Raw genomic sequence first — 23,888 nt, forward strand, 5'->3', positions numbered from 1 at the left:
CTTTTAAACTAATTTCCTACTAAAAGCAAGCAGGGCTGGAATAGAGAAACCTGCAATGTCTCATTGTCAAAAAATACAGCGGTGCCCAAGTAGAGGGGGGACATGTCAAAAGTACACAGGGGCTAACTTGAAGGTGCTCCTACCGGCCATTTTTGAGACCAGTTACGCGTCTAAAGAAATAATGATGTAACAAACTGTAACCCATGAATAAAAGAAGAAACTACAAGTCCATACTAGGATGAGTTGAATATCTCTTATCTGAAACGCTTGGGACCAGATGTGTTTCGAATATTTTTGGATTTTGGAATGTTCACATGATCCTTATTGGTGGGGCATTCCTAGTCACAAACAATACTCTTAATTGTTTACAGGAAATACATACTAAAGTATTTAAAGGTGATAGGCCCATTGGGTTGGCAACTTACTCTCAAATGGTTCAGGTTCTGTACTTGTAATTTTTCTGTTTGAGAATGTTTCAAAATAAAAATGTTGTTAAAAATGTAATTTTCTTTTTATTTGCATCTGTTATGACTCAAAAAATGACCAGCTATTATGAAGACCCTACTGTTGAAGATGGATATTTTAACATGGAGTTTCAACAAAATTACTTCTTGAGACAGAGCAGATATGTTTTTTAAATAACGTGATTTTAAGCATATATTTGAACAAAACTAAAACATTTACTATTATGAACATAAAAAAAGATCAGTGAATCAATGTACTCTTCTAGGCTGAATTAAGGTAGATTATCTAAGGTTTCAAAAAAGTTTGGTTGGGGGAAAGTAAGTTTTACAAAACCCATGCCATCCAAAATTAAGATGACATGTAGCAGCAGGAAGTATTCCAATGTCTCATAACCAGTTCTCACAAGCAATGATGCGTATTCTTACTTTAAGAAAGTGTCAAACAAATAGAAAAATCTGGAAGAATTTACTAAGTGTAATAAATTAGAGGTAAATTGTAATAAAAGAATTTATGTCTCATAAAAATATTCACAAGTGGAAGTTTTCTTCTACCAACTTCTCAGAGTCCTTCTAGCCCCCTCTTCACTTCTGAAAAATGTGATTTACCAAAATCTGGTTTACATTTAACTTTTCAGGGACACATAACCTGAAAAGAAAGAAATGTCAGATAATACTGACATTGACTCATGCACTTTCTTTGTATCAATCCTTCTTCTGTAAGTAATCAGAATTGGGTCCAATTCTGGAGTGGCATAGAATCAAACATTATGTATCATGCCAAATACCACTTCCTGTCCAACAAAATTTCATTTTTCTCCAGTAATGAAGAGGTGGACATTCTTCTTGGATTGTAGCATCTGTGCCGCCCGCTCCACACCAACCACGGCAGCTAACCTCTGGGCATCATACTTGGAGTAGAGAACAGTGCAGGTCCACGTGGCCTCTTCTCCTCTGTTGGTGGCTCTCAGCATATTACAGATTTCACTGTAGAAGTGTGGATATGTCGGCAGTTCATAGAAAATCAGGTTCCTGATGCCTTTTATTGTATACCTGTTAGAATTGGAAAGAGAGAGCTATGTCAACTTGAGAAACAAGTTCTAGAAAAACTACCTAGGAGTTGTACAGAGGCATAGTTCATGCTTGTTGCTTCCTGCTAATGGAGAAAAACAGTGGCACAAATAACAGAACAAAAGTTATTCTGAGGTGGCAGCACTTACTTTTATGACAAAGCCATTTTATGACTTTTATTCAAAGTCCTAATATTTGGCTTAAGATAATGATAAAATAAATACACATTTCTTGATCCTACTCTGGGTAGGCTGAGGTATCATGGTGAAAGAATAGATCAGGATTTAAAAATCTGTCACAGAAAACTTAAAAAGCAGGCACTTAAAATGGAACATTAGCCTTATTATAATCAGGCAAATAAGAATGGAGACCAGTCAGACCCAGTACATAAAATAAGCTGTACAAATTGTAAATACACTCCTGTAAGTCTTTTCTTGCCACTCTGGAGACATGTTAACTCCATGGCAGATGTCAAAACCCTGCGCAAGGACCCACTAGGCATCCTGAGAAAGCAATTAGTTTCAACAGCGTATGCATTGCCACCTCTTTCCCGGCTGCACAGTGCTGCCCTGTGGTGGGGGGTGGTGTAGACCCAAGGGACTGACTCACAGTATGGTTCAGTCAGGCTGAGGTCAACCGTTCCCTGTGGGATTCCGTAACAAAAGATTTTATATGTTGACAAGCTTCTCATTTTTCCTGTTAAGTTTCTCTCATACACTGAAGACGTTAGACTCCCTTGGGGATTGTATTTCTTTCACAGAAGATAAGTTTTCCTTGTCTTTCTCCCTCACGGCTCATCCTGATCTCTCTGGAGACCTTCCTTTCCCAAACCATGACTGTGATCTATTATGTGGTTCACTTTTCAACATCCTTTCCGTAAAGAAGGAATTCTAATGGCTAATAAACTTGAATAAACTGTTCTACCTCACTAGTTCTCAAAATAAAAACAACACTGAGTTCTACTTCTGCTTAGAATGTATAAAACTCAAGAGAATATTGCTCCTATACTAATAAGAAAAAGTCAGATAATCTATTATACAAAAATGTTCCTTTTCTTGAGCCCAGAGAGCTACCATCATGAGGCAATCAGGTAACCTGAATTAGGTGGTGAGCTGGTGTATGTTTAATAATTGGTCCTCAGTGGGAGAAAGGGAGGGTGCTAATTTGAAGGATTTGTCAGTTTCAAGCTACCAATGTCACGCTGCTGACACAGAGACGTGCAACCAGGTCTCAAGAGCCAGTGTGAGCCAGCTTCAGCCCACCATGGACTAAGTTCCAAAGAGTACAGCCCTTCTGAGGAAAAACAGGATACAGGAACTACTGCACCTTAGGAGGAGCACAGGAGAAAGACGGCCTCTGCCAAAAAGTGGGTAGTAAGAAAATAGATACGCATTTAACAAATTCTTAAAGGGCAAGAAGGGGCTTGCCTGACTTCAGAACCCCAAGGATCCCTGGATGCTCCTTTAGTTCACATCCACTCAAGAGCTCATTCCAGAGGCCTGCACTGGGAGCCCTGGAGGAAGCAGAAGACCCGAGGGAGATCCCACTGGTGGTAGGGACATGAAAGCCCACCTACTTCCCAGGCCCATTAGAGTGAAACCCATGGCAAACACCTGAAGCAGATGGGAAAGAGGGAAGAAACCACCCTGTCCCCTACCCCTAGTTGCAAGCAGGGACAGGCAAGCCACTTCATGGCGGGAGGCGGCTGAGGAGAAGCAAAAGTTGTCTGCCCTTAATGGAAGGGCAGTAAACCCCTACCCTTCCATTTTCCCCTACACAAGACTTGCACCCAGTAAAAAGCATTCTGCTCTAGGGGAAGGGGTAAGAAACCTGTTCAGCCCAATTCCTGCACTGATACAAACAGAGTTCTGCCACGACTGGGGAAGAAGCTGTATACACTTCACCACAAAGATCTCTCACAGATAAAAGGTAGAGTCTGGCTGCCACGGAGGTGGCGGGGCAGGAACCCTAAGAAAGCCTCACCCCCAAAGCGTAGAATAAAAAGGGTGGCCAAAAATTGAGCTGGACCAGGAGAACCCCCTCCTCCCGACTTGATGTCTTGCAAGGAGAAACAAGCAAGAGGCCTCCTGTGAGGAGGGGTCCGAGTGTGGAGTGAGACCCTCCTCTGGACTCAGTGTCGAGGCCTTAGTGACAGCTGAGCGATCAGGACACTGAGAAAAACCCGCCAGCACCCGAGAGCCTACACCAAGCCCACTGTTTGCTGGAGGTATTTGAAGTCTGTGGTGTTGGGAAGGTATCTATAAAAATCAAATCCTGACTAGATTGACAGCACCCACACCATTGGCCTACGGAAGGGGTGTGGCCAGACATAAGCATTATTTACCTCAGCCTCTACCTTCCATTGAAAGTTACAGAAGACATAAAAAAGCAAGAAAAAGACATCTAAACAATGAGGTATCATTTTGACTATCACATCAGTAGCAATAATTCAGTCTATGGGGTTTTGGAGAAATAGGTCAATGGAGCATAAATTACTTTGTCTATGAATTCGGGAGAAGATATGGAAAAGATGTGAAGGAGCAAATAAGTGGCAATGCATGACACATTTTTAACTGTGTACAGCCTCTGTGCTAACAAGTTTTCCTTTAAAAATCTATCCCAAGAAAATAACTAGGTAAGCAGTTCATCAAAATATATGCATATGGATGTTTTGCGTATTACTAAATACAACAGCAGAAAACAGAAAAAAAAAAAACACTATATGCCACTAAAAGGAAGCTAGCTTAACTAACCAATGTAATACTACGTAGCCATTAAATACAATGTGATGTTTACCTCACACATTACTTTTTAATTACATACGCACACTAAGTGATTTTAGTGATTTGACATCACCAAGAATGAGACAAAGTGACATTACGTGCCTCCTGATGAGATGAGGTAGAAAGTAAGTAATATTCCCTAAGTAGGATTCTTATCAAAAGATATTTATTCTAAATCAGTCGTCCCCAAACTGCTGCACATTGAAATCATCTGGCTGGTTTTTTTTTGTTTTTGTTTTTTTTATTAATACTTAGGTTTTGTCCCCATCCCAGATACTGCGATTTAATTGGTACTGGGATGCCACCTGGGCATTTGGATTTTTAAAAGCTTCTATTCTAACGTACAGCAAAGTTTGGGAACCACTGATCTAAATAATAAGGGAACAATTAGGTAAATCTAGACTGTGAGACATACTACAGGAAACCAGATTGGACTCTTCAAAAAGATGTCAATGTGATGAAAAAGTAAAAAGGCAAGAGAGTTATTCTGGATGAGGGTTTCTCAGTGTTAACACTGCTGACATTCGGAGACAGTTAATTCTTTGTTGTTGTGGGCTGTCCTGTGAACGAAGGTGTTTAGCAGCATCACTGGTCTCAACCCACTAGAACCACCAGAATAATCCTCCAGTTGTCATAACCAAAAATGTCTCCAGATATTGCCAAATGTCCCTGAGGGAGCAAAATTGTCCCCCAATTGAGAACTAAACTAGATTAAAGAAACAAAAGCAATAAGTTAACCAAATGCTATGTATGATCCTTAATGAATCCTTTTTGGCCGAAGGGGAAAGGGCTATAATGGTCATTTCAGTGACAACTAGGAAAATCTGAATATAGACTAGATATCGGATGATATTGTTGTAGTAACATCAGGTAGCATGATAGTGGTGCTATGGTTAGATAAAATAATGTTTTTAGGAGCTACATGCTAAAATATTTATGGGTAAAGTGTCACTGAAGATTCATGCTACTTTACTTTCAAGTGGCTCAGGAAGAAAAAATAAGAGATGTGAGTGGGGATAGAGAGAAGATGGGTATGTGCAAATGTGATAAAATGAGAACAGCTGGTGGAATCTGGGGTAAAAGGGTTTATAAATAAACAGATGTTTATTGTTAGTCTCTTAACAATTTTCTTTCACAATGAAATCTTTTCAAATAAAAACCTGGGGGAAGAGAGGATGTGGTAGAGCTATATATAGTAACTTAAAAATATACACAAAAAATCCACGATATACAAATATACAGGCCAAAATGTTAACATCTTTGAATTTTTTTCAGTGAGCACATAAAACATCTCAGACAAAGGAAAAAAATCCCTAAAAGAAAAAAAGATCCCCATTTAAGTTTTTTTTTTTAAAAAAAAAAACACCTGTGTGTGCATGCGTGCAGGTGCATACATGCACGCACACATTTTTCATATAAAAAAGATGGAAAAAAATACCAAAAAGAGTATTTATATCACGGCAGTGAGATTTTTAACCTAAAATTTCCAAGTTCTCTACAATAACTGTGTAATACCCTCACAATCAGGAAAAGCAAAACAATAAAACCGTTAAGAGTTATATTAAACACACACACACACACACACACACACACACACACACACGAAAATCTGTCTCAGTCCCAATGCAACCACAATAGAGACTAAGTATCTCCTGGCAACAGAGAACATGGCCAGGGCCTTTTCCAAGGGGCAGTTAGTGCCAAGTCTCCATAGCCTGAGCACCCCTTCCCCTGCCTTCCTCCTCCCTTACATATGCTTTGTCTTCAGTGACTCCTACAAACACAGCCTAATCACCCTGACAGGACCTTCCAGATGTCTATTTCACCAGCCACTGTTAAAGACAAATGAGGCAACCACAACGAACTTGAAAGGCTGGCTCCTTCCTACGGTCCATAAAGACCAAGTCTACTACTTCTAGAACAGGGATTCTCATGGAGGGGAAGGGAGTACTCAGAAACTCCCAGCAGCCTTTCCAAACTCCACAAATCCCACCTCCAGTTTCTGACTTGCCTCCTGGTTGAGATACTCCCTACCATGGAAACCCACTGATAACACACTGGAAAAGAGCTGTGGCCCATCGTTGGGAGGGCTATCACGACTAAATGTTCATCTAATTCTAAGATTCTGCTAGTTTAATCTTCCCCAAATAAAACAAATCTTCAGGTTAAAAAATTTTTGCTAACTCAAAAATGAATTTGAATCTTCCTAACACTGCCAGCTGTCATAGAGGATATAAAAACAGAGTCAGATACTACAATATGAAATACATGTACATTTTCTGGCCGGGCACAGTGGCTCATGCCTATAACCCCAACACTTCGGGAGACTGAGGTGGACAGATCACATGAAGCCAGGAGTTCAAGACCAGCCTGGCCAACATAGCGAAACCTTGTCTACTAAAAATACAAAAATCAGCCAGGCGTGGTGATGCACTTCTGTAATCCCAGCTACTCGGGAGGCTGAGTCACGAGAATTGCTTGAACCCAGGAGGCAGAGGCTGCAGTGAGCCAAGATCACGCCACTGTGCTCCAGCCTGAACAACAGAGTGAGACTGTCTAAAAAAACAAACAACAAACAAACGCACAACCCAGCCCCCCTCCAAAAAGCGTACTTTTTCCAAGGTCAAATTAAAAAAAAACCAATCACAGAGACACTGTACACGAAAACACCCATCATCACCTTGGTGATCTCTCAAGCAAAAAATTCTATAGTTGGAAACTTTGAGATAATTAGCTGTTGCAGAACTCTAAAGCACATTATTTCCATTCATCTTCTGCAAAAGAAACACCAATTCACCTGGCCCAGGGCATAAAGCAAATGGCATATGCTGAGATTTGTACTTATCGTGACTTTGAGGGCAACACAGCTTGGTAAATAAACAGACAGTATAATACAGGGGACTGTCCTGCTTACAAAGGGCGCCATGCCCTGTCCTTGAAAAGCTGCTGAGATATTTAAGAGCAGTCCTCATCCCAGCTTAATTCACAGTTGCTATAGACAATCACACTGGGAAGTCTTCCAATCCATCCACTTCACTTAAAGGGCTTGCTTTCATTTGTCAAGACGATAGAAAGCTAAGAGCTTTTAAGACCTGATGAGTGCAACTCCCCCAGACACTTTCCAACATGAATGGAAACGACAACTTACTGGAACAGAGCAAATAATGAGGCCAACAAGCAAGCATTCATTAACACTCTTTGGCCAAGCAGCCTTCTCTGGGTAGCCAAGAATGGAGCCTGGGAAACACAAATTTAATCAATCCTCAACTCTCTAAGAGGTCATGCCATGCCAGCTTTGCTATGCCTAGGCAAGCTGCTGGGACTCCTCCCTCCCCATCCTGGTAACAAGAACATTATTTGGGGAGCACCATCCTAATCGTTTTAGCATAAATTAAAAGGTAATGCAATCCAAAGTGCATCGTCTAATGTGCTTCAAAGCTTGGGAGATTTCTGGTGTATCTGTTAGGGATTCTCTGAGAAAATGCACCCATTGTGAGTTAATAAAACAGTAAAGTCAGAACTTAAATCCACTGGACATTACTGTGAAATCAGGATGAGGTAACAGAATTAATTTACATATCTCTGCAGGCAAGGGTTAAGAAAAGCCTCTTCCATACTATGTACCTATGAAAATTGAAAATAAAAATCTAAAAATAAAATAAAAAAGCCTTTTCTATTTATCAACAGAGAGAGACTCAGCAAAACAATAAAATACATGAGCTGTAGGGCCAAAAGGGCCGCCACTATCCTAATTAGAGGGTTTTTTTTTTCTTTTTCTTTTTCTTTTTTTTTTGAGATGGAGTTTCGCTCTTGTTGCCCAAGCAGGAGTGCAATGGCATCATCTCAGCTAACTGCAACCTCTGTCTCCCAGGTTCAAGCGATTCTCCTGCCTCAGCCTCCCAAGTAGCTGGGATTACAGGCACACGCCACCACACTCAACTAATTTTTTGCATTTTTAATAGAAATGGGGTTTCACTACGTTAGCCGGGATGGTCTTGAACTCCTGACCACAGGTGATCCGCCTGCCTCGGCCTCCCAAAGTGCTGGGATTACAGGCGTGAGCCACCGCACCTGGCCTGAGTTTTTAAAAAAATAACAAAAAGGCCAATCAACTTATTTTGTCAAAGTCACCTAGTAGGAAAGCTAAGCAAACACTGAAACCCTTCAACATTCAACTTGAAGCCCTTACCCTTCTACCTCCTGCAAATGTCAAGGAGCTCATGGTCCTAGTTCTCCTTGGTAGGGAGTATCTGTGCATACCTCAGGAGCACTGCAAGCGTCTGGAAACTGACATTGTACTCAGCCTCCATCTCCCCAGGAAACACAGCTCTCAATGCTTGTCTGTGCATTGGGGGAAGACAGAGGGAAAAAGTCTAGACAGGGAAAACTCAAGTGAACACAGGAAAGGTCCCTCCCCTTCCTTGTATTCATCGGAGCTGTCCTGTAATGTCCTTCCTGCAGTGTACAACCACAGCTTCACTCCAGGGTTATACACAGGGTATGCTTTGGTTTCTACGTCCTTCTTCAGCAATGCCCATTTTGGGAAAAAACCAACTAACCAACTAAGAAGAGTCTGTCCAGGCCAAAAACTCTCGCTACTTTGTAAGAGTGGGAGAGTGAGGGATGATCTCACAACACCACGAAGCCTGCCATGCATTCAGAGCAGGCCATGATTTGTCCTGCACATCCCCTGCAGAGAGGAGGCTTGAAACCTGGCACCACTTTACCTTTTGTAGAAATGGAAGCGCTCTGTGAAAAGCAGAAACTGTTTCTCTCCTTGAAGGAAGAAGTGTCTGGCCCTGGAGACACCGGACTTCTGCGTGTACTCGCAGATGTGGGTAAAATTCAGTTCCTCCTTCTTGAAGTAATTTCGAAGACGCACGAAGTCAAAGTAGGAGGGGATATAGATGAGCGTGTGAGACATGACTGCATCACGATACTGCGGCAAAATCTTGTTCACAAAAAAGTTAAACCTGATTTGGAATGGCAAAGGGCAAAGTTAATGTCTAGAGCTAAGCTTATGGTGTCTCTTAACTGTGTGGCCCTGGGCAAATCACAATCTCGTGTTAAAAGATTACCTCCCCAGAGGCCAATAGGATTTCCCTCCTCTCAAACAGATTATGTAAGGATAAAACTTGATAAGCACACTAAAAAAGTAAGTGTCAACACTATTCATTGTAAAAAACAGATGTAATACCATTATATCCCAGAGAATTATTCTAGGAAGTACACACCACACTATTCAGTCAGTAGTCAGTCAGTCAGTCAACAAATAATCACTGAACATCTACCATATACTAAGCCCAACTAAGCTTCCTTGGGGTCCACTAACTAAACACAATGAAGAAAAAGGGGGAAATTTTCTACACAATTAGAAAAATAGTTCTTTCCCTGAGGGGCTTACAATTAACTTGCTGACATGAGACACCTTGTAGCATAAAGCTGTATAATTTTAAAATGGCACCATCAAGAGTGAAAGAGTCCTGATTTACAGCAATAACCCCACTACTAGTCAGGAGACCTAGGCCAAGTCACTATTTCTCTCTGGGCTTCAGTTTCCTTCTCTGACAAATGACATACTTAAATTATCTCATCGGATTTGGTAAACAGTAATCAATAAAAGCAAAATGGAATCCAATTCTAGGTTTGTACACCCAAGTCAAATCTCTATGTTGTCCCCGGGGGCCTGCTGGGAGCAGTGGGTTACCTGGCATCAATCACTGAAGCTAGGTTTTCAGCTTCCATCCTCTGGAAGACATGTGGGAGCTGCACCAGGACATGACTGATAGACCCTGTCATTGGGACATTCCTCACAGCCACCTGCCAATAGTCAACGAGAGCGTTAGGTAGACAGCCATCCCCTTCTTGACCAGATGCTATCCCCTCCTTCTACTTTAGGACCCAAACAATAAACAGTGCTCATGAAGACACTGAGGAAACAAGATAAGAACCCACCTGGCCTTGCATGTTGACACAGTACTTGTTGAACACTGAGTTGATCTGGGCATCCTGAAGGGCCCCAAATAGCAGTGTCTGGCGATAGTACTTGGACCAATTATTGAGGCTCCACATCCGCACTCGAGAAAAGTCTACCCCATGTGAGTCCAGGGGTAGCAGGTTCATGTGATTCATCAAATGCTTTGAGTGGAAATAATAATACCATTAGTGTTGATTGAGCATTTACATGTTGGACATTGCTAAACATTTTCCAAGTCTATCAACTCAGTTAAGCCCATGGAGCATGTACTATCATCTCCTAAATTATAACAAGAAAACTGAGGCTCACATGGGTGAGTGACTTGCCCATGGCCACCCAAACATGCCCAATGAGGAGATAAGCTAAAACTGGCCACCTCCTGGAATTTTAACAAAGGATCAAAATGGTACCTACAGGAATATTCCTTTAAAATGAACCTCTGAAATGCCACACTGGTCTCTCTATGGGTCCCTAAGTCCCAGGCTTGGACAAGAAGGGAAATGACATGGAAAACAGAGTTGCTGTCCCTCAATGACCTGGTTCTCAAAACACTGGGAATAGTCGCAGTGTCACCATACCTGCCTTCTCCTCAAATCGAAGAATATAACTCAACTATGCCAAAATGCCTTTTCCATTTTAATTATATTTTCACCTTGTAATATATATTGAAGGGTAATGAGTACAATAAATGTATTTCCTACTTTAGAAGTAAGTCCTACCCTTCATTTGTCCCAAACTTCCTGCAAGCTTCAAGACATGGGGTTGTAGAAGGGGTGAGTTCCCATATGCCTTAGAAAAATAAACCTATAGTTCCTCAATAAGGATTGTTCCAAAGCAATTTTTCAATCCTAAAACTGATTGACACTGCAGAGTGTATGGAGAAGGAGAAAAAAAATAACAGTACAAATTACATCGGGAAATAAAGACATCCTATATTTCTCTACAAAACAAAATCCCACCTTCAAAAGTCTGGAGCGGGGTTTCCCCATCTTCACTAAAGACCAAACAAAAGAGCATAAGAAAAAACCACATGTGGGATTATGTTAGGTAAAGATGCTCCCGATGAGGACTCATCCATCCATCAACCCATCCCATCTACCCATCCACCCACCCAAAAGTTAGCAGAAAGAAATTTGAAAAGAAAGAAATCTTTTCTGGAGATTTGAAAATAACTGACAGGAATTATAATCTCTAGATAGTTTAATTATGGACAATCTGTGGGGAGAAAAGGGGACAAAAGACTTTTTCAAATTAGAAAATGTGGAATGTGTCCTTGCTTCCAAACAGAGTTCTAATTTGGACTTAAATAATTCTTTAGGACTTAAACCACTGGGTATCTTATCCCTCTAAACATGAATACTGTTCCACTGAATGTGAATGGCCAGCATTACCAGGACATGCTCCCAGTTCTGCATCAGGTAAATGTCAGCTTGATCAATGATGAGAAGCTCAATAGAAGACAGAAAGTCAAAATCTCTCTTCTTCTCTCCTTCTCCACCAATGATGGTCCTCAAGCCCAGGGGGGAAGCAATGAGGATATCCGAGGAGTAAAACGGGGCATAGAGTCGGATGCTTCTCTGAAGTATTGCCACTCCTACACAAAACAGCCAAGTACACACCAATTCATTAGTCACTACCAAGCCATTACCTTCCACCCTCTCAAAGCAGTCCACCACTTCTATTGCTTCCACATCTCTTATGTTCCTCTTAGCATGTAACTGTGCTCAACTGCTTTAATTATTAAAACATAAGAACAAGAGAAATCTTTCCCTTGCATCTATAGTCCCTTCTAGCTTCTACCTTCTCTTCCTTTCCATCACCATCAAACTGCTCCAGAGAATTGTCTCTACTTTCAAATCTCTCCTTCACTTCTCACTCCACTGCAATCTGGCCTCTGATTCCTCAGGACTCCAGAGAAATGACTCTTGCTAAGGTCCTCACAGTCCTCAGTTACCAACAGGATGAACACTTTTGAGAGCTTCTTATGAGGAATGTACAAATGGCACAGAATGTACAAACAGTTGCCTTGCAATGTTCTTTTCCTTGCTAATCGTTTCCATGACTTCAATGCTCACTTTTGCTTCTATCACTGACCTGGCCCTTGTCTATCCTTCCAGATCCAAAGAACTCTTCTTCCACAAATTGGTGGATTCACTTGTCAGCTCTGCTCTCATGCTGCATAAAGCTTTGGGTAAACTGACTCACTGATCGTGGCTTTAACGTCACCTTCACACAAATGTGTATTTCCAGCCCTTATCTTTTTCCTGAGCTCCAGAACAATATACTAACTGCTTGCTGGACAGTCATATATGTTCCAAACAAAACATGGGCTCTCATCTCCTATGCTTTACATTCCACCACACCAAAGCCTGTGTGAATCACAGGTCATTCCAAGTTTAGTCACCCTGAGGCCTCTGCAACAGGCAGTTTCCTGTCTGAAATGTTTTATTCCACTCAGTCACCTCCCTTTGAAACTGGCTAAATCCTGCACAGGTTTCCACCTAGTACAGATGACACCTCCACCACGACATCCTCCCTAACCACCCTGCCCCCATTTTGGGTAAGGGGTTTGCTTTAAATGCTCCGAGAACCACCACTGCACATGTATCCTGCACTGCCTGCTCCCTGTCGTAGGCTGGATTTCCTTAGCAATGGGAACTATAACTTTTATTTCTATATTTATTTGTATATTCCCAGCTTCTTAACAGTGCCTGGCACACTGTAAATACTCAGTAAGTATTTGTGAATGAGCATATGCGACTAATGAACATTTTCTCAAGAACTGTACTCTAGAAAGGTATAACCAACCAAAGTCAATGGGAGCTGAATGAGAGACAAGCAAAAACGTGAAAATGTGGGTGGAAGTCATGTGTGGAGATTTTTCAGGGTAGGCATTATGTAGCAGACAGGAGAAAGTCCACCTTTATGTAGAGAGAGTCAGTTTATTCAGCCTCCCCAGAATGACCCCATCAGCCCCCATCAGCCCCATCACTTCCAACATCCTACAGCACCCCTTGTAGCATCTATCTGCTACCAGCTATGGGTGTGCTTACACACTTCTGTTATACACTTGTTATAAATTTCTGTTATTAATGTACATGTGCCTTTCATATGTGGCCTCAGAGATCCTCCCCACTCCACTGGCCTAATATCCACCCCATTAGCCAAGAAAAGACTCTCCCAAGGCAAACAACATGTCTCAAAGGCACACTGGTTCTGTTAAGAGGCGCAGTGAGTGATCCACTGGGAAAATGTCTAATTCCAGCTTCTGGTCTCCAGCTATGCAGACCTTCACACTTTAGGTCTCAAAGTTGATAAGGAAGAATTACCAATCCTGAAGTGGTCATCAATATTGCCCACAAACACGGCTTCATAATCCTCAGGCCTCTTCAAGTTGGGTGGTCTCTCCTCGGGATCTGATCCATATTCTCCCTGAAACCTCTTTTTGTTGCTCACAATGATTTTCTTCTTGCTGTCACCCTCAAGGAGGCTGATGAAGAGCTGCACCACCCGCAAAGCAGCTTCCCGGAATGGCACCACTATCAGTACCTGTGCAGAGAGCAACAGCAGCCTTAGTAGGGGCAAGAGGAAGGAACCAGATCTTGAGGTGAACCTGCTGAGGAAGTGGAGCTAAAAAGCTCCATGTAGAGCAGTGGCTCCTAGCCAGGAAACATACTTATGTTACCCCCTTTGCACAGGGCCTGGCTCAACACCAGAAACTGAGCACGTTTCATAACCCCAGCACCATGACCTGCAGACTTTAGACCCATGAATCCATGTGTCTCTGCTTGAGACATTTCTCAAGCAGAATTTGGAAATACCTTTTACAATAAGCCAATACCTCTAACAGATACGTCTACTAGTAAAAACTCAAGGACATAAACACATGAGCTCTTTGAGGGAAAGAAGTGTTACTCCATTTCTCTGTCTCCCACAGCATTTAGTGCAATATTTTTATCCTTAAGACACAGTGAATAAATACATGCCAAATAAATAAATGAAACAAGTAGAGAAGAAATAAAGCAGGTAAGAAAAAGGATTAACACATCATTACATTTTCAGTGCATTCTCTAGTACAGTCTTTCAGAAATGACAATAAAGCATTTCTAAAAAAAAAAATGACCACAATTAAAGGGAAAAACAGGACTCAGCTTTCTAAGCATATTCAAAAATATTTAAAGTTACTGTTGAGAAAACCAAAGATGCTTAATAAATGATTAATTTCTAATTTCCTATTGTAAACAACATAATGGACATAACCCCAGTTAAACCACATAATTCACCAAATTTTAATATGTTTCATAGATAATCGGCCTCTTATTCTTCTATGTAATTCTAAAAGGAAACAAATAACCTTATAACCCTGATGTTCAAGCCCCAAGGAGTGCAGTGGACTTAGCTTGATACAGTACAGAAATGGTGGGCCAGGATTTAAGAGGACCGGGTTATTGTTCCAGCGGTGACACTAAGTAAGCATCAGGGCTTTGGTTTCCCCCGCTATTAAACAAGGGAGTTTGACTAAAAAATCTCCAAAAGCCACATTAGTATCAAAATTCTAGGATTCTATTAAACTCAATGAGAAAATTATAAAAAGATGAGGCTCTTCAATACAGAGAGATGCAGTTCAGGGCAGGGGGACAAGTCCTGGTTCTACAACATCATGAATAATGTAGACATAATTGAAAGCCATTTCCTGTTAAGGCCTCAAATCCACTAGAGCTTAGACTTATGAATATAAACTCATCACTTTAAGCAGCAAAAACTTTACAGTGGCAAATATAAATTTTTGTTTTCAAAGGTTGACATATGTATGTGGCTTAATGAAGAGAATCCATGGTTCTTGTCTCATCTCTGCTACTCTTTCCCTGGTTCTCTTTAGCAAGGCCCTCTACGAACTTCTGCAAATTTGGGGCTGTCCACACCTGTAATACGGAGGGATTGGATAAAAGGCTCATTAAGGTCCCATCCAGCTCTGACAACCACAAAGAAGAGATTTATAATGGAGTTTTATTTATATACTCTGGGTTTATCTTTAAGGAAAGTGTCACGAAGTGCCTCCTTCTCACAAGTTTCCAGCTACATCCACTGTCAGAAACAGCCCACTAAACTGCTGCAGTGATGCTCTGACACTACCTGGCCTACTTACTATGCTCACATTTGGGCTCATTCATGATGCCAATTATTAAAACACCCAAGTTCCTGCTAAGTGTCAGGCACCTCTATGGCAGTGCCTTGCAGCCTCCTTCTCGAGAGCAAAGCCTTCCTGCTGCACTCACCTTGGGCCTTGTTAACCCTTGGTCTCTAAAGTCATCATCATCACCCACTCCAAACTTCTGGCTTCGGCGTCTGCTATTGTTGCCAAGCACCTGGGCATTGGCTTTGAGGACGTGATTTATCACATGCAGGCAATACACATGGCGGATCTCTTCCCCGTTCTTCAGGGCAGTGTTTTCTGGGTAGAACAGGTCCCGGTAAGAATTCATAATTAAGAAGAGTTCTTTCTGGAGGGGGGTGAATGGGCTGCTTGGTTTTTGGGGACCAGATAGGAACGGGCTGTTGGTCTTAGTCCAGGTGGATTCCAGAGGCTTCTGGAGATGAAGTGACTTTAAGTCAATATCCTTTGGGGGTTTAAATGTTTCCAACTTCTGAAACTTAGAGGAAAAGACAAGCTGGCCCAGGATAGGCCACTAGGGGAGAAACAGATCAAGGGCTAAATTAGAAATGAATAACAGTAAATTACATTCACATAATAATATATTTAGCAAATGTTTTCATTATTTATAGATCATCTCATTTAATCCTCACAACAGCCCTGCAAGGTAGTTACCATGATACTCACGTTATAGTTTAGGAAACGCTGAGGTTTATACAGAGGTTGTATGATACAGACAAAGTTTACACAGAAGAAAAGAAGCTGAGGGCTAGACCCCAAGGTTTCTGACTTCAAATCTGAGCTCTTCACCCTATCAGTTGTCCCACACTGTTCTGTGGAATATATTCTGGGAAAAGTCAACATTCATTCTAGAAACAAAGGGGTTCCATAGTCAAATAACCTTGATAAACATCACAAAACTTAATTCCTCTGAGGGAGATTCACAATGTACATTAGATACTAAAGGTGTTGACAAATTCTATGACAAGAAATCTGTCCATTTTGTTTAAATCCTAAGAAATACTATTTTCTGTTTTGTGGGATACAAGTTTAAGAATTTTTGCATTATAGCTAAATTGCTGATCTAAAAATAGGACAATCTCAGCAATAAAAAGAAATAAATTACTGACAGCTGAAATAACTTGGATGAATCTCCAGGGAATTATGCTGAGTGAAAAAAAAACAATCTCAAAAGGTTACATGCTGTATGAGTCATTTAACATTTTTTAAATGACAAAATTATAGAAATGGAGACCAGATTAGCGGTTATCAGGGCTTAGAAATGGGGGTGGGGTAGGGCGCAGAGGGAGGTAGATATGGTTATAAAAGGGCAGCAAGGATCCATATTTTGCGGGAAATGTTCTACATCTTGATGGCAGGGGTAGATACAGGAACCTACGCATGATACAATTGTATATAACTAAATACAGGCACAGGCATACGCAGTTGAACAGGAGTAAAACCAGATCTGAGTAAGACTGGTAGATTGTATCAATGTCAGTTTCCTGGCTGTGACATTATACTACCATTCTACAAGATTTCACCATTGAGGAAAATTGGGCCAAGGGTACAAGATGTCTTTGTATTATTTCTTACAATGGCATGTATATCTATAATTATTTCCTCAATAAAAATTTCAATTAAAAAAGGATGACCAACTCTGATGAATGGTATCAGTGGTGGGAACAAAGAAGTAAAAACTGCCCAATGTCTGGGTAATTTATTTGTGGACCTACCTCCAATAATTTCAAACAAATCAACAATAGTAGTACCTACTGTTTTAATGAACACCGTTTTGCTGAACACTATGTATTAGTAAACTATTCTATTTTGAAATAGGTATTATGATCCCCCTCTAGCAGACTAGAATAGTGAATAGCAAAAAAGCACATTAACTTGCCTTTGGTCAAAATGCGACAGCTCCTTGAAGATGTTGGTCTCCAAATCCACTCTTACCCATCATTATATTATCTGGCACCCACACTCCAGCTTCTTGGTGCTTTTTCTGGCTACACCTGTGCCCCACTAGGCTCTTCTAGCCTTCCTATGCCCTGCTTCCCTAGCAAGTCATCTACCACAGGTGTATATCATACATTGTGGGAGGCTACTAAAACCCAAGACCACTGTTTTATTTAGAGTTCTCTCTATTTCTGACCAGGATGACCAAGCAACACTTACTTTAAGCTCATGGGTGGTTTTGGGATTTGTGGCCACAGCCTGAATTTCTTTTTCTTTCAGTTCTTTGTTCACATGTTGAAGAAATGGATCTAATTCAGAAATAAAAAATGTCAGCACACTATGCAACTATAGAGGGGTTTTCTGGTCTTCCCCTGTGAAAGACATGTTGATCTTCATTGTGTTAACTCATCCTTTTCTCCATTGCCTTTCCCCATCCTCTAGCCAAGTCCAGAGCTTACAAATTTCTGAAAGGTTCATCTTCCTAAAACATTTCTCTAATTATATTACTTCCCAGCTTGAAAACCTTTGAAGAAACTTCTCAGCCCAAAATTCAGAGCACTTTAGGATATACCTCCAACCTGCATCTCCAGTGTCATTTCTGGACTATATGGCCCTCAAATTCTTCTGCCTCTGTGCATTTCCTTCTTTCAACCAAAAGTTCCAGCCTCTCCTTCACTGAGGCTGGATTTGGATAATATCCAAACGTTATCAATTTAATGTTACCCACTGAATCACAATAAATACTTCCCAGGCTTACTGTGTTAGGCACAACGTTGGCTCCCTTTGTTCCCTACAGAGTCATCACTTTCTCTAGTCTCCTGCCCTGCCCAGCCCACCCATTCCAACACATATATATATATACATGTCTTATCTAGCAGATTGCAAGGTCTCTAAGAACCTTGTCTGATTGATCTTGCATTGGGACACATAGAAATGATCAATACTCCACAGAATTGAACAAATGATCCACATGATAGCATCTGCACTCCAAGTAATCTTTAGTATTCTGAGCTAGCCACCCAACCTTCTCTCCCAGTCCCACTCACAAGAAACAGAACAAAGTTAAATGACCCATTCAAGCATCCAAACAGTAAAATTTCAAACGAAAAGCATCTTGTATTAAATATCTAAGAGTGAACAAGAAGACATAAGAATTCTAGATGCTAATATATCTGTATGGGCAAAACAACCACAGAAATTATGGGACAGTCAAGCTTCCTAATGTTTCCTCCAAAGTTTCTAAGTTTTAATCGTTCAGAAGGGAGTTTGTATTAAAATCTCCAAATTCTACCTGTCACTTCTCCTGCAAAATAACCAGCAGAACTAAATGAGTCAAATAAGGATTAAAATTTCTGTTTCATTAAAGGTAAAGCTGGGTTGAAGAATGGCAATGAGATCAACGAAGGCAATCAGGATACAGAACAAGACCAACCTGACTTGCCCACCTAGACACTGGCTGAGAAACTGGACTTGAGACAGCAGGAACCCATCAAACCCTGACATAGGCACGTCTTGTCCACATGACTGCCATTTGGTCACAGGAGTGGTCAAGAGTCTGTGAGAGGCAGGAGACACAGGGTAGGGCTTTTTGGCTTTTGAGGGTCTCCCTGTAATAAAGACCACTCAGATTAGCCACCCCTGGGTCTTGCAAATCTGAAAAATTACTGCTCCAAAACAGAACAGCAAGTGAGGGGTGGAGGAAGTATTTTTCCTCTTCTTCTTTCTCTTTCCCTGCTTGGGGAGAAAATCAGAAATCTTCCCCTGACCCCAATAATGAAAATGTGAGGCCTGGGAAGCTGACCTTCCCTACCATCATTCTTAAGTTGTTTGTTCTCCTAAACATCCCCTCCAACCCCTAAACACTGAGTAACCCTTGAGAAACACAAAATACCTTTCAGAAGTATTTTTCCCAGCTCTAGATATAGCCACCAAACTGTTTTTATTGCTGTTTGTTCCAATAATAGATTCAATGTGTATTAGTACACAAATTCCATACTAAGCACCTGGTGAATTCAAGTAACACACACTGCGCTATGACCTTGAGATGCTTTCAAAGAAGAGTTGTCTCCACTTTCCTCTTCCAGAAAATTGGTTTCCAGACTGAACAGTGACTCGTGTTTTGCGTCTGTGAACTCTCCGGGGGATGCTTGTGATGTGCCCGGTGGCCTTTCCCCATCTTCTTTTCCCTCAGGGTCAGCAGATAAAGGTACATCTGCAGTTTTGAGAAACATTTTATCAAATTATTTACTCACAAATTATACTTCTGTTGACAAAATTTATTTCCTTAGGCTATACCAACAATAATGTTCATTGATACTATTTATATTTAGGTAAATTCAGGTAGAAAACATCGATTTCAAAATTAAGCCTAATCATCAATGCATGATGTGGGATGGTGGGTTTTATGTCTCAGTTTGGCTGGGACACAGCGCCCAGATATCTCGCCAAACATTATTTTGGATGTTTCTGCGAGGATGTTTTTGGATGAGCATTTTATTTTTTATTTATATATTGAGACAGGGTCTGGCTCTGTCACCCGGGCTGGAGTGCAGTGGCGTCATCTTGGCTCACTGCAACCTCCAACTCCTGGACTCAAGTGATCGTCCCACCTCAGCCTCCCAAGTAGCTGGAACTACAGGCCCGCACCATCATTCCTGGCTAATTTTTGTATTTTTCTGTAGAGATGGGGTTTCGCTATGTTGGCCAGGCTTGTCTCGAACTCCTAAGCTCAATCGATCTGCCTGCCTTAGCCTCCCAAAGTGCTGGGATTACAGGCGTGAGCCAGATCTCTTTCTCATATACACACATATCCTATTGGTTCTGTTTCTCTGGAGAATTCTGATTAATATACCCAGTTCTAATTCTAGGAACTTATTCTAAAATAATAACTAGACATAGTGCACTAAGATGTACCTGAGAGGATGTTCAAAGCAGTGCTGATTATGATAAATAACTGGGGGAAAAAAGGTCTATCAATGGGGTACAATCATATTTTTACAATGGAATACTATGTAATTAAGAAGCTAATGTGAATCCATAGTTACAGATATAGGAAGTTACAGAAATGTATAAGGCCATTATACAGATACACATAAATTTGTATACATACTCACATACATAATCATAAAAATATAGTCTGAAAGGTTATATACAATGCTAAAGGTGTTTATCTCTGGGTAGCAGGGATAGTGGGTAAGTATGCTACCCTCTTAAATGTTTACAGTAAATATATATTATTTTTATAATGATAAAAAATATTTTCAATTTTAAAAATCCAAAAAAGCAAAGAAAAATAGAAACAAAACAAATTCCTAAGTGTAAGTCAATGAATTTTTATCTCAGTAAAACTGATCAGTTAAAATACCTGGAATGATATATAACACCAGAAGGTATAGAAAAAAATAAGTCTGTAAGAAAAATAGGCATGAAAATAATAAGATGTAAAAAGTCACCCAGATATATTCAGACAATGGAATGCTATTCCAGCAACTAAAAGTAATAAGCAACTAATACATGCACAACACAGATAAATTAGAAAAACATGAGAAGCAAAAATAGCTAGACACAAAAGGAGTCATACTCTATGATTCAATTTATATGAATTTCTAGAACAGGCAAAACTAATCTACAGTGACAGAAGTCAGGTCAGTGGCTACCTGATGCCAAGGGTGGGGAACTGATTGCAAAAGGACAAGAAAAATTTCTGGAGGTAATGGAAATGTTCTGTATCTTGATTTGGATCTATACCTTTATCAAAACCCATCAGACTGCATATTTAAATTGGATACATTTTACTGTATGTAAATGATACCTCAATGAAAGTGATTTTGAAGTTGAAGAAAAAAGTCACCTTGAAGTCTGAGTGAGACAGAGTCCCTGAAGCCTTCCCTAGTTTACGCTGGCAGTGTTCAACCACTCTGCGTCTCTTCAACCCCTTACATCTAGCTGTTCCATGCAATCGCAAATGTACTGTTTGAAAATTTTTATATGTTTTTATGCCTATCTTCCATCAAACTTGGTCTCCCTAAGGGAAGAACAGTAACCTCTTCAATAAATTCAGTCAGTCACAAAGAGAGAACTGTGTTCTCCTTCCTCTGTATTAGGAGGTCTTTCACTAGTACTGGTGTAGTCCCTGAAATGACAAGCAAAAAAGTTATTTCTGCATAGCTGTGCTAAGAAGGTTCTGTGTTTCCATCAGATTCTCAAAGATATAATCAAACCTAACAAGGTTAAATCCCTGGTTTGGATTCACATCCTTTCATCCAACTCACACAGTTTACAAGGTACCATGCCCGTGAGGTGAACTGTCTATAGTTCTGGCAAAGATGATGAGCCTATGTTAAAGACACTTACTCTCTGGACTTTCAGTAGCCTCTGCAGCCATCTCTTCTTCCACACTGACATCGCTACCACCACCTTCATCGTTTATTTCTGCATCATCTACAATGCTGTCTTCCTCTTCCTCCTCTTCATCCTCCTCTTCTTCCTCAGAAACATTTTTTAATGTAGCAAGTAGTTTGTGGTAGCCAGAAACTTGTTCTGGCTCACTCTCTGATTCACTTTCAGAATCTGAAGAATCTGAACTCTCTGACTAAAAAGAAAAGGAGAATTTTAAGAACAAAAACTGTATTGTTCTCATTGTTACCCTAAAACTATCATCAAGCCAACATCTATTCAATGAAGCCCAAATTCAAATTTACTTAAAATTGCTAATCTAGCTATGATTCTAGAAGCTCTTCATATTCTCCAAACTGCTACTGCTCACTTTTAAAACATAAAACTTCAGGTTATGAGATTAATTTATGTCCCAGGCATCAGGCCACAGGTTTAACAGAACAACAGGACAATTACAAAACAACAAAAGAAAACAGGTTTTTCTTCTTTTTTAGTTTATTTTAATATGATAGGCCCTTTGTTCATTTTGCACTGTATTTGTGATTCCTTTATGCTAACCAAAAAAGATATTCCCTCTTAGGATTCACTAAGAACCCTCTGGTAAGCCTCTGTAACAGGGCCTAATAGGCTAGTCTCCTGGGACAATTTCAAACTGTAGCTTCTGTATTAGACATCACAATGGCATTTTTATAGACATCTTCATTTAAAATTAAGTAATATTGCCAAAATAATAGTTTGCATCTGAAATCAAAAGAAACAGAAATGTAATCAAGCTTTATTATTAGATATAATCTTAGTGGCAACAACCCAAAACCAACTATTAAAAAGAAGGTATAAAGCATTACCAGTTGACAAATCTGTGGTTTTGCTTCCTTTCTGGAAACCCTAAAAAGAAACAGGCAATGTTACACTCTAACTACTAGTATGTAGAAATTAGGAAAAGGTCAAATGAGACATTAAATGAAAAAGGCAGAATATAACATTATAAATACATTTTAGATATAGTCATGCAAAAATTACACATGCACTTGGGCAGGGCTTCCAAGAATATGGTTAATAACTGACAAATGAAAAGTTTAACGAGGTCACATGACAAACACTAGCGTTACACATGGCTCTCATCCAAAAGAAGGATACAACTTGGCTAAATAAAAGATCTCGGGGTTCATCTTTTTCTAGCAAATTTCTTAATTAGAATGTCCCTCTAAGCTGGGAGTGGTGGCTCATATCTGGAATCCCAGCACTTTAGGAGGCCAAGGTGGGAGAATCACTTGAGCCCAGGAGTTTGAGACCAACTTGGGTAACATACTGAGACCTCATCTTTACAAAAAATAAGAAAAATTAGCCCGGTGTTGTGCTGTGCACCTTTAGTCTCAGCTACCAGGAAGGCTGAGGCAGGAGGACTGCTTGAGCCCAGGAGGTGGTGGCTGCAGTGAGCCAGGATTGCAGCACTGGATTCCAGCCTAGGCAACGAAGTGAGACCCTGTCTCAAAAAAAAAAAGGAAAAAAAATAAAAAAAGAATGTCCCTAACTGATAATAAAGCAGCCCAAAGTAGTGGGATGAGCACTGAGATCATAACTGCACCTACACATTTCTAGAGAAACCACAACTACTAAAACACTTATTTCCTTATTGTAATTGCATAGATCAATGATGTCCCAACAAATTCTTTAAAAACACAGAAAACATATAATGTGACCATAACAATTTATTGTATATTTTCAAATGGCTAGAAGAGCCGATTTTCAATGTTCCCAAAGCAAAGAAATGATGTTTGAGATGATGAATATGCTAATTACCTGGATTTGATTATTACACATTGGGTACATGTATTGGTATCAAAATATCACACTGTATCCCACAAATATGTACAATCATTTTATGTAAGTTAAAAATAATTATAAAAACAGGCCAAGCGCGGTGGTTCATGCCTGTAATCCCAGCACTTTGGGAGGCCAAGGCGGGCAGATGACCTGAGGTCAATAGTTCGAGATCACCCTGGCCAACATGGTGAAACCCCGTCCGTACTGAAAATACAAAAAATTGATCGGGTGTGGTGGCAGGCGCCTGTAATCCCAGCTACACGGGA

General features: G+C 40.4%; 1 protein-coding gene across 1 annotated transcript in view; it reads right to left on the reverse strand.

Annotated features, from left to right (window-relative positions):
• Window positions 1-492: 492 nt before the first annotated feature.
• The window catches only part of DIEXF (digestive organ expansion factor homolog (zebrafish)), a 24,304-nt gene continuing 908 nt past the window's right edge, over window positions 493-23,888 (reverse strand). The window contains exons 2-12 of the mRNA XM_011975818.1: window positions 22,644-22,683; window positions 21,757-21,994; window positions 19,442-19,615; window positions 17,623-17,711; window positions 15,569-15,979; window positions 13,622-13,841; window positions 11,684-11,886; window positions 10,271-10,453; window positions 10,023-10,135; window positions 9,043-9,288; window positions 493-1,514 (exon numbers count right to left, since the gene is read on the reverse strand). Coding sequence (XP_011831208.1) covers window positions 1,271-1,514; window positions 9,043-9,288; window positions 10,023-10,135; window positions 10,271-10,453; window positions 11,684-11,886; window positions 13,622-13,841; window positions 15,569-15,979; window positions 17,623-17,711; window positions 19,442-19,615; window positions 21,757-21,994; window positions 22,644-22,683 — 2,161 coding nt within the window. The 3' untranslated portion in view covers window positions 493-1,270. The remainder of the gene's footprint in view (window positions 1,515-9,042; window positions 9,289-10,022; window positions 10,136-10,270; window positions 10,454-11,683; window positions 11,887-13,621; window positions 13,842-15,568; window positions 15,980-17,622; window positions 17,712-19,441; window positions 19,616-21,756; window positions 21,995-22,643; window positions 22,684-23,888) is intronic.

The sequence above is a fragment of the Mandrillus leucophaeus genome, unplaced genomic scaffold (assembly GCF_000951045.1).
Source record: "Mandrillus leucophaeus isolate KB7577 unplaced genomic scaffold, Mleu.le_1.0 Scaffold159, whole genome shotgun sequence".
Taxonomy (NCBI): Eukaryota; Metazoa; Chordata; class Mammalia; order Primates; family Cercopithecidae; genus Mandrillus; species Mandrillus leucophaeus.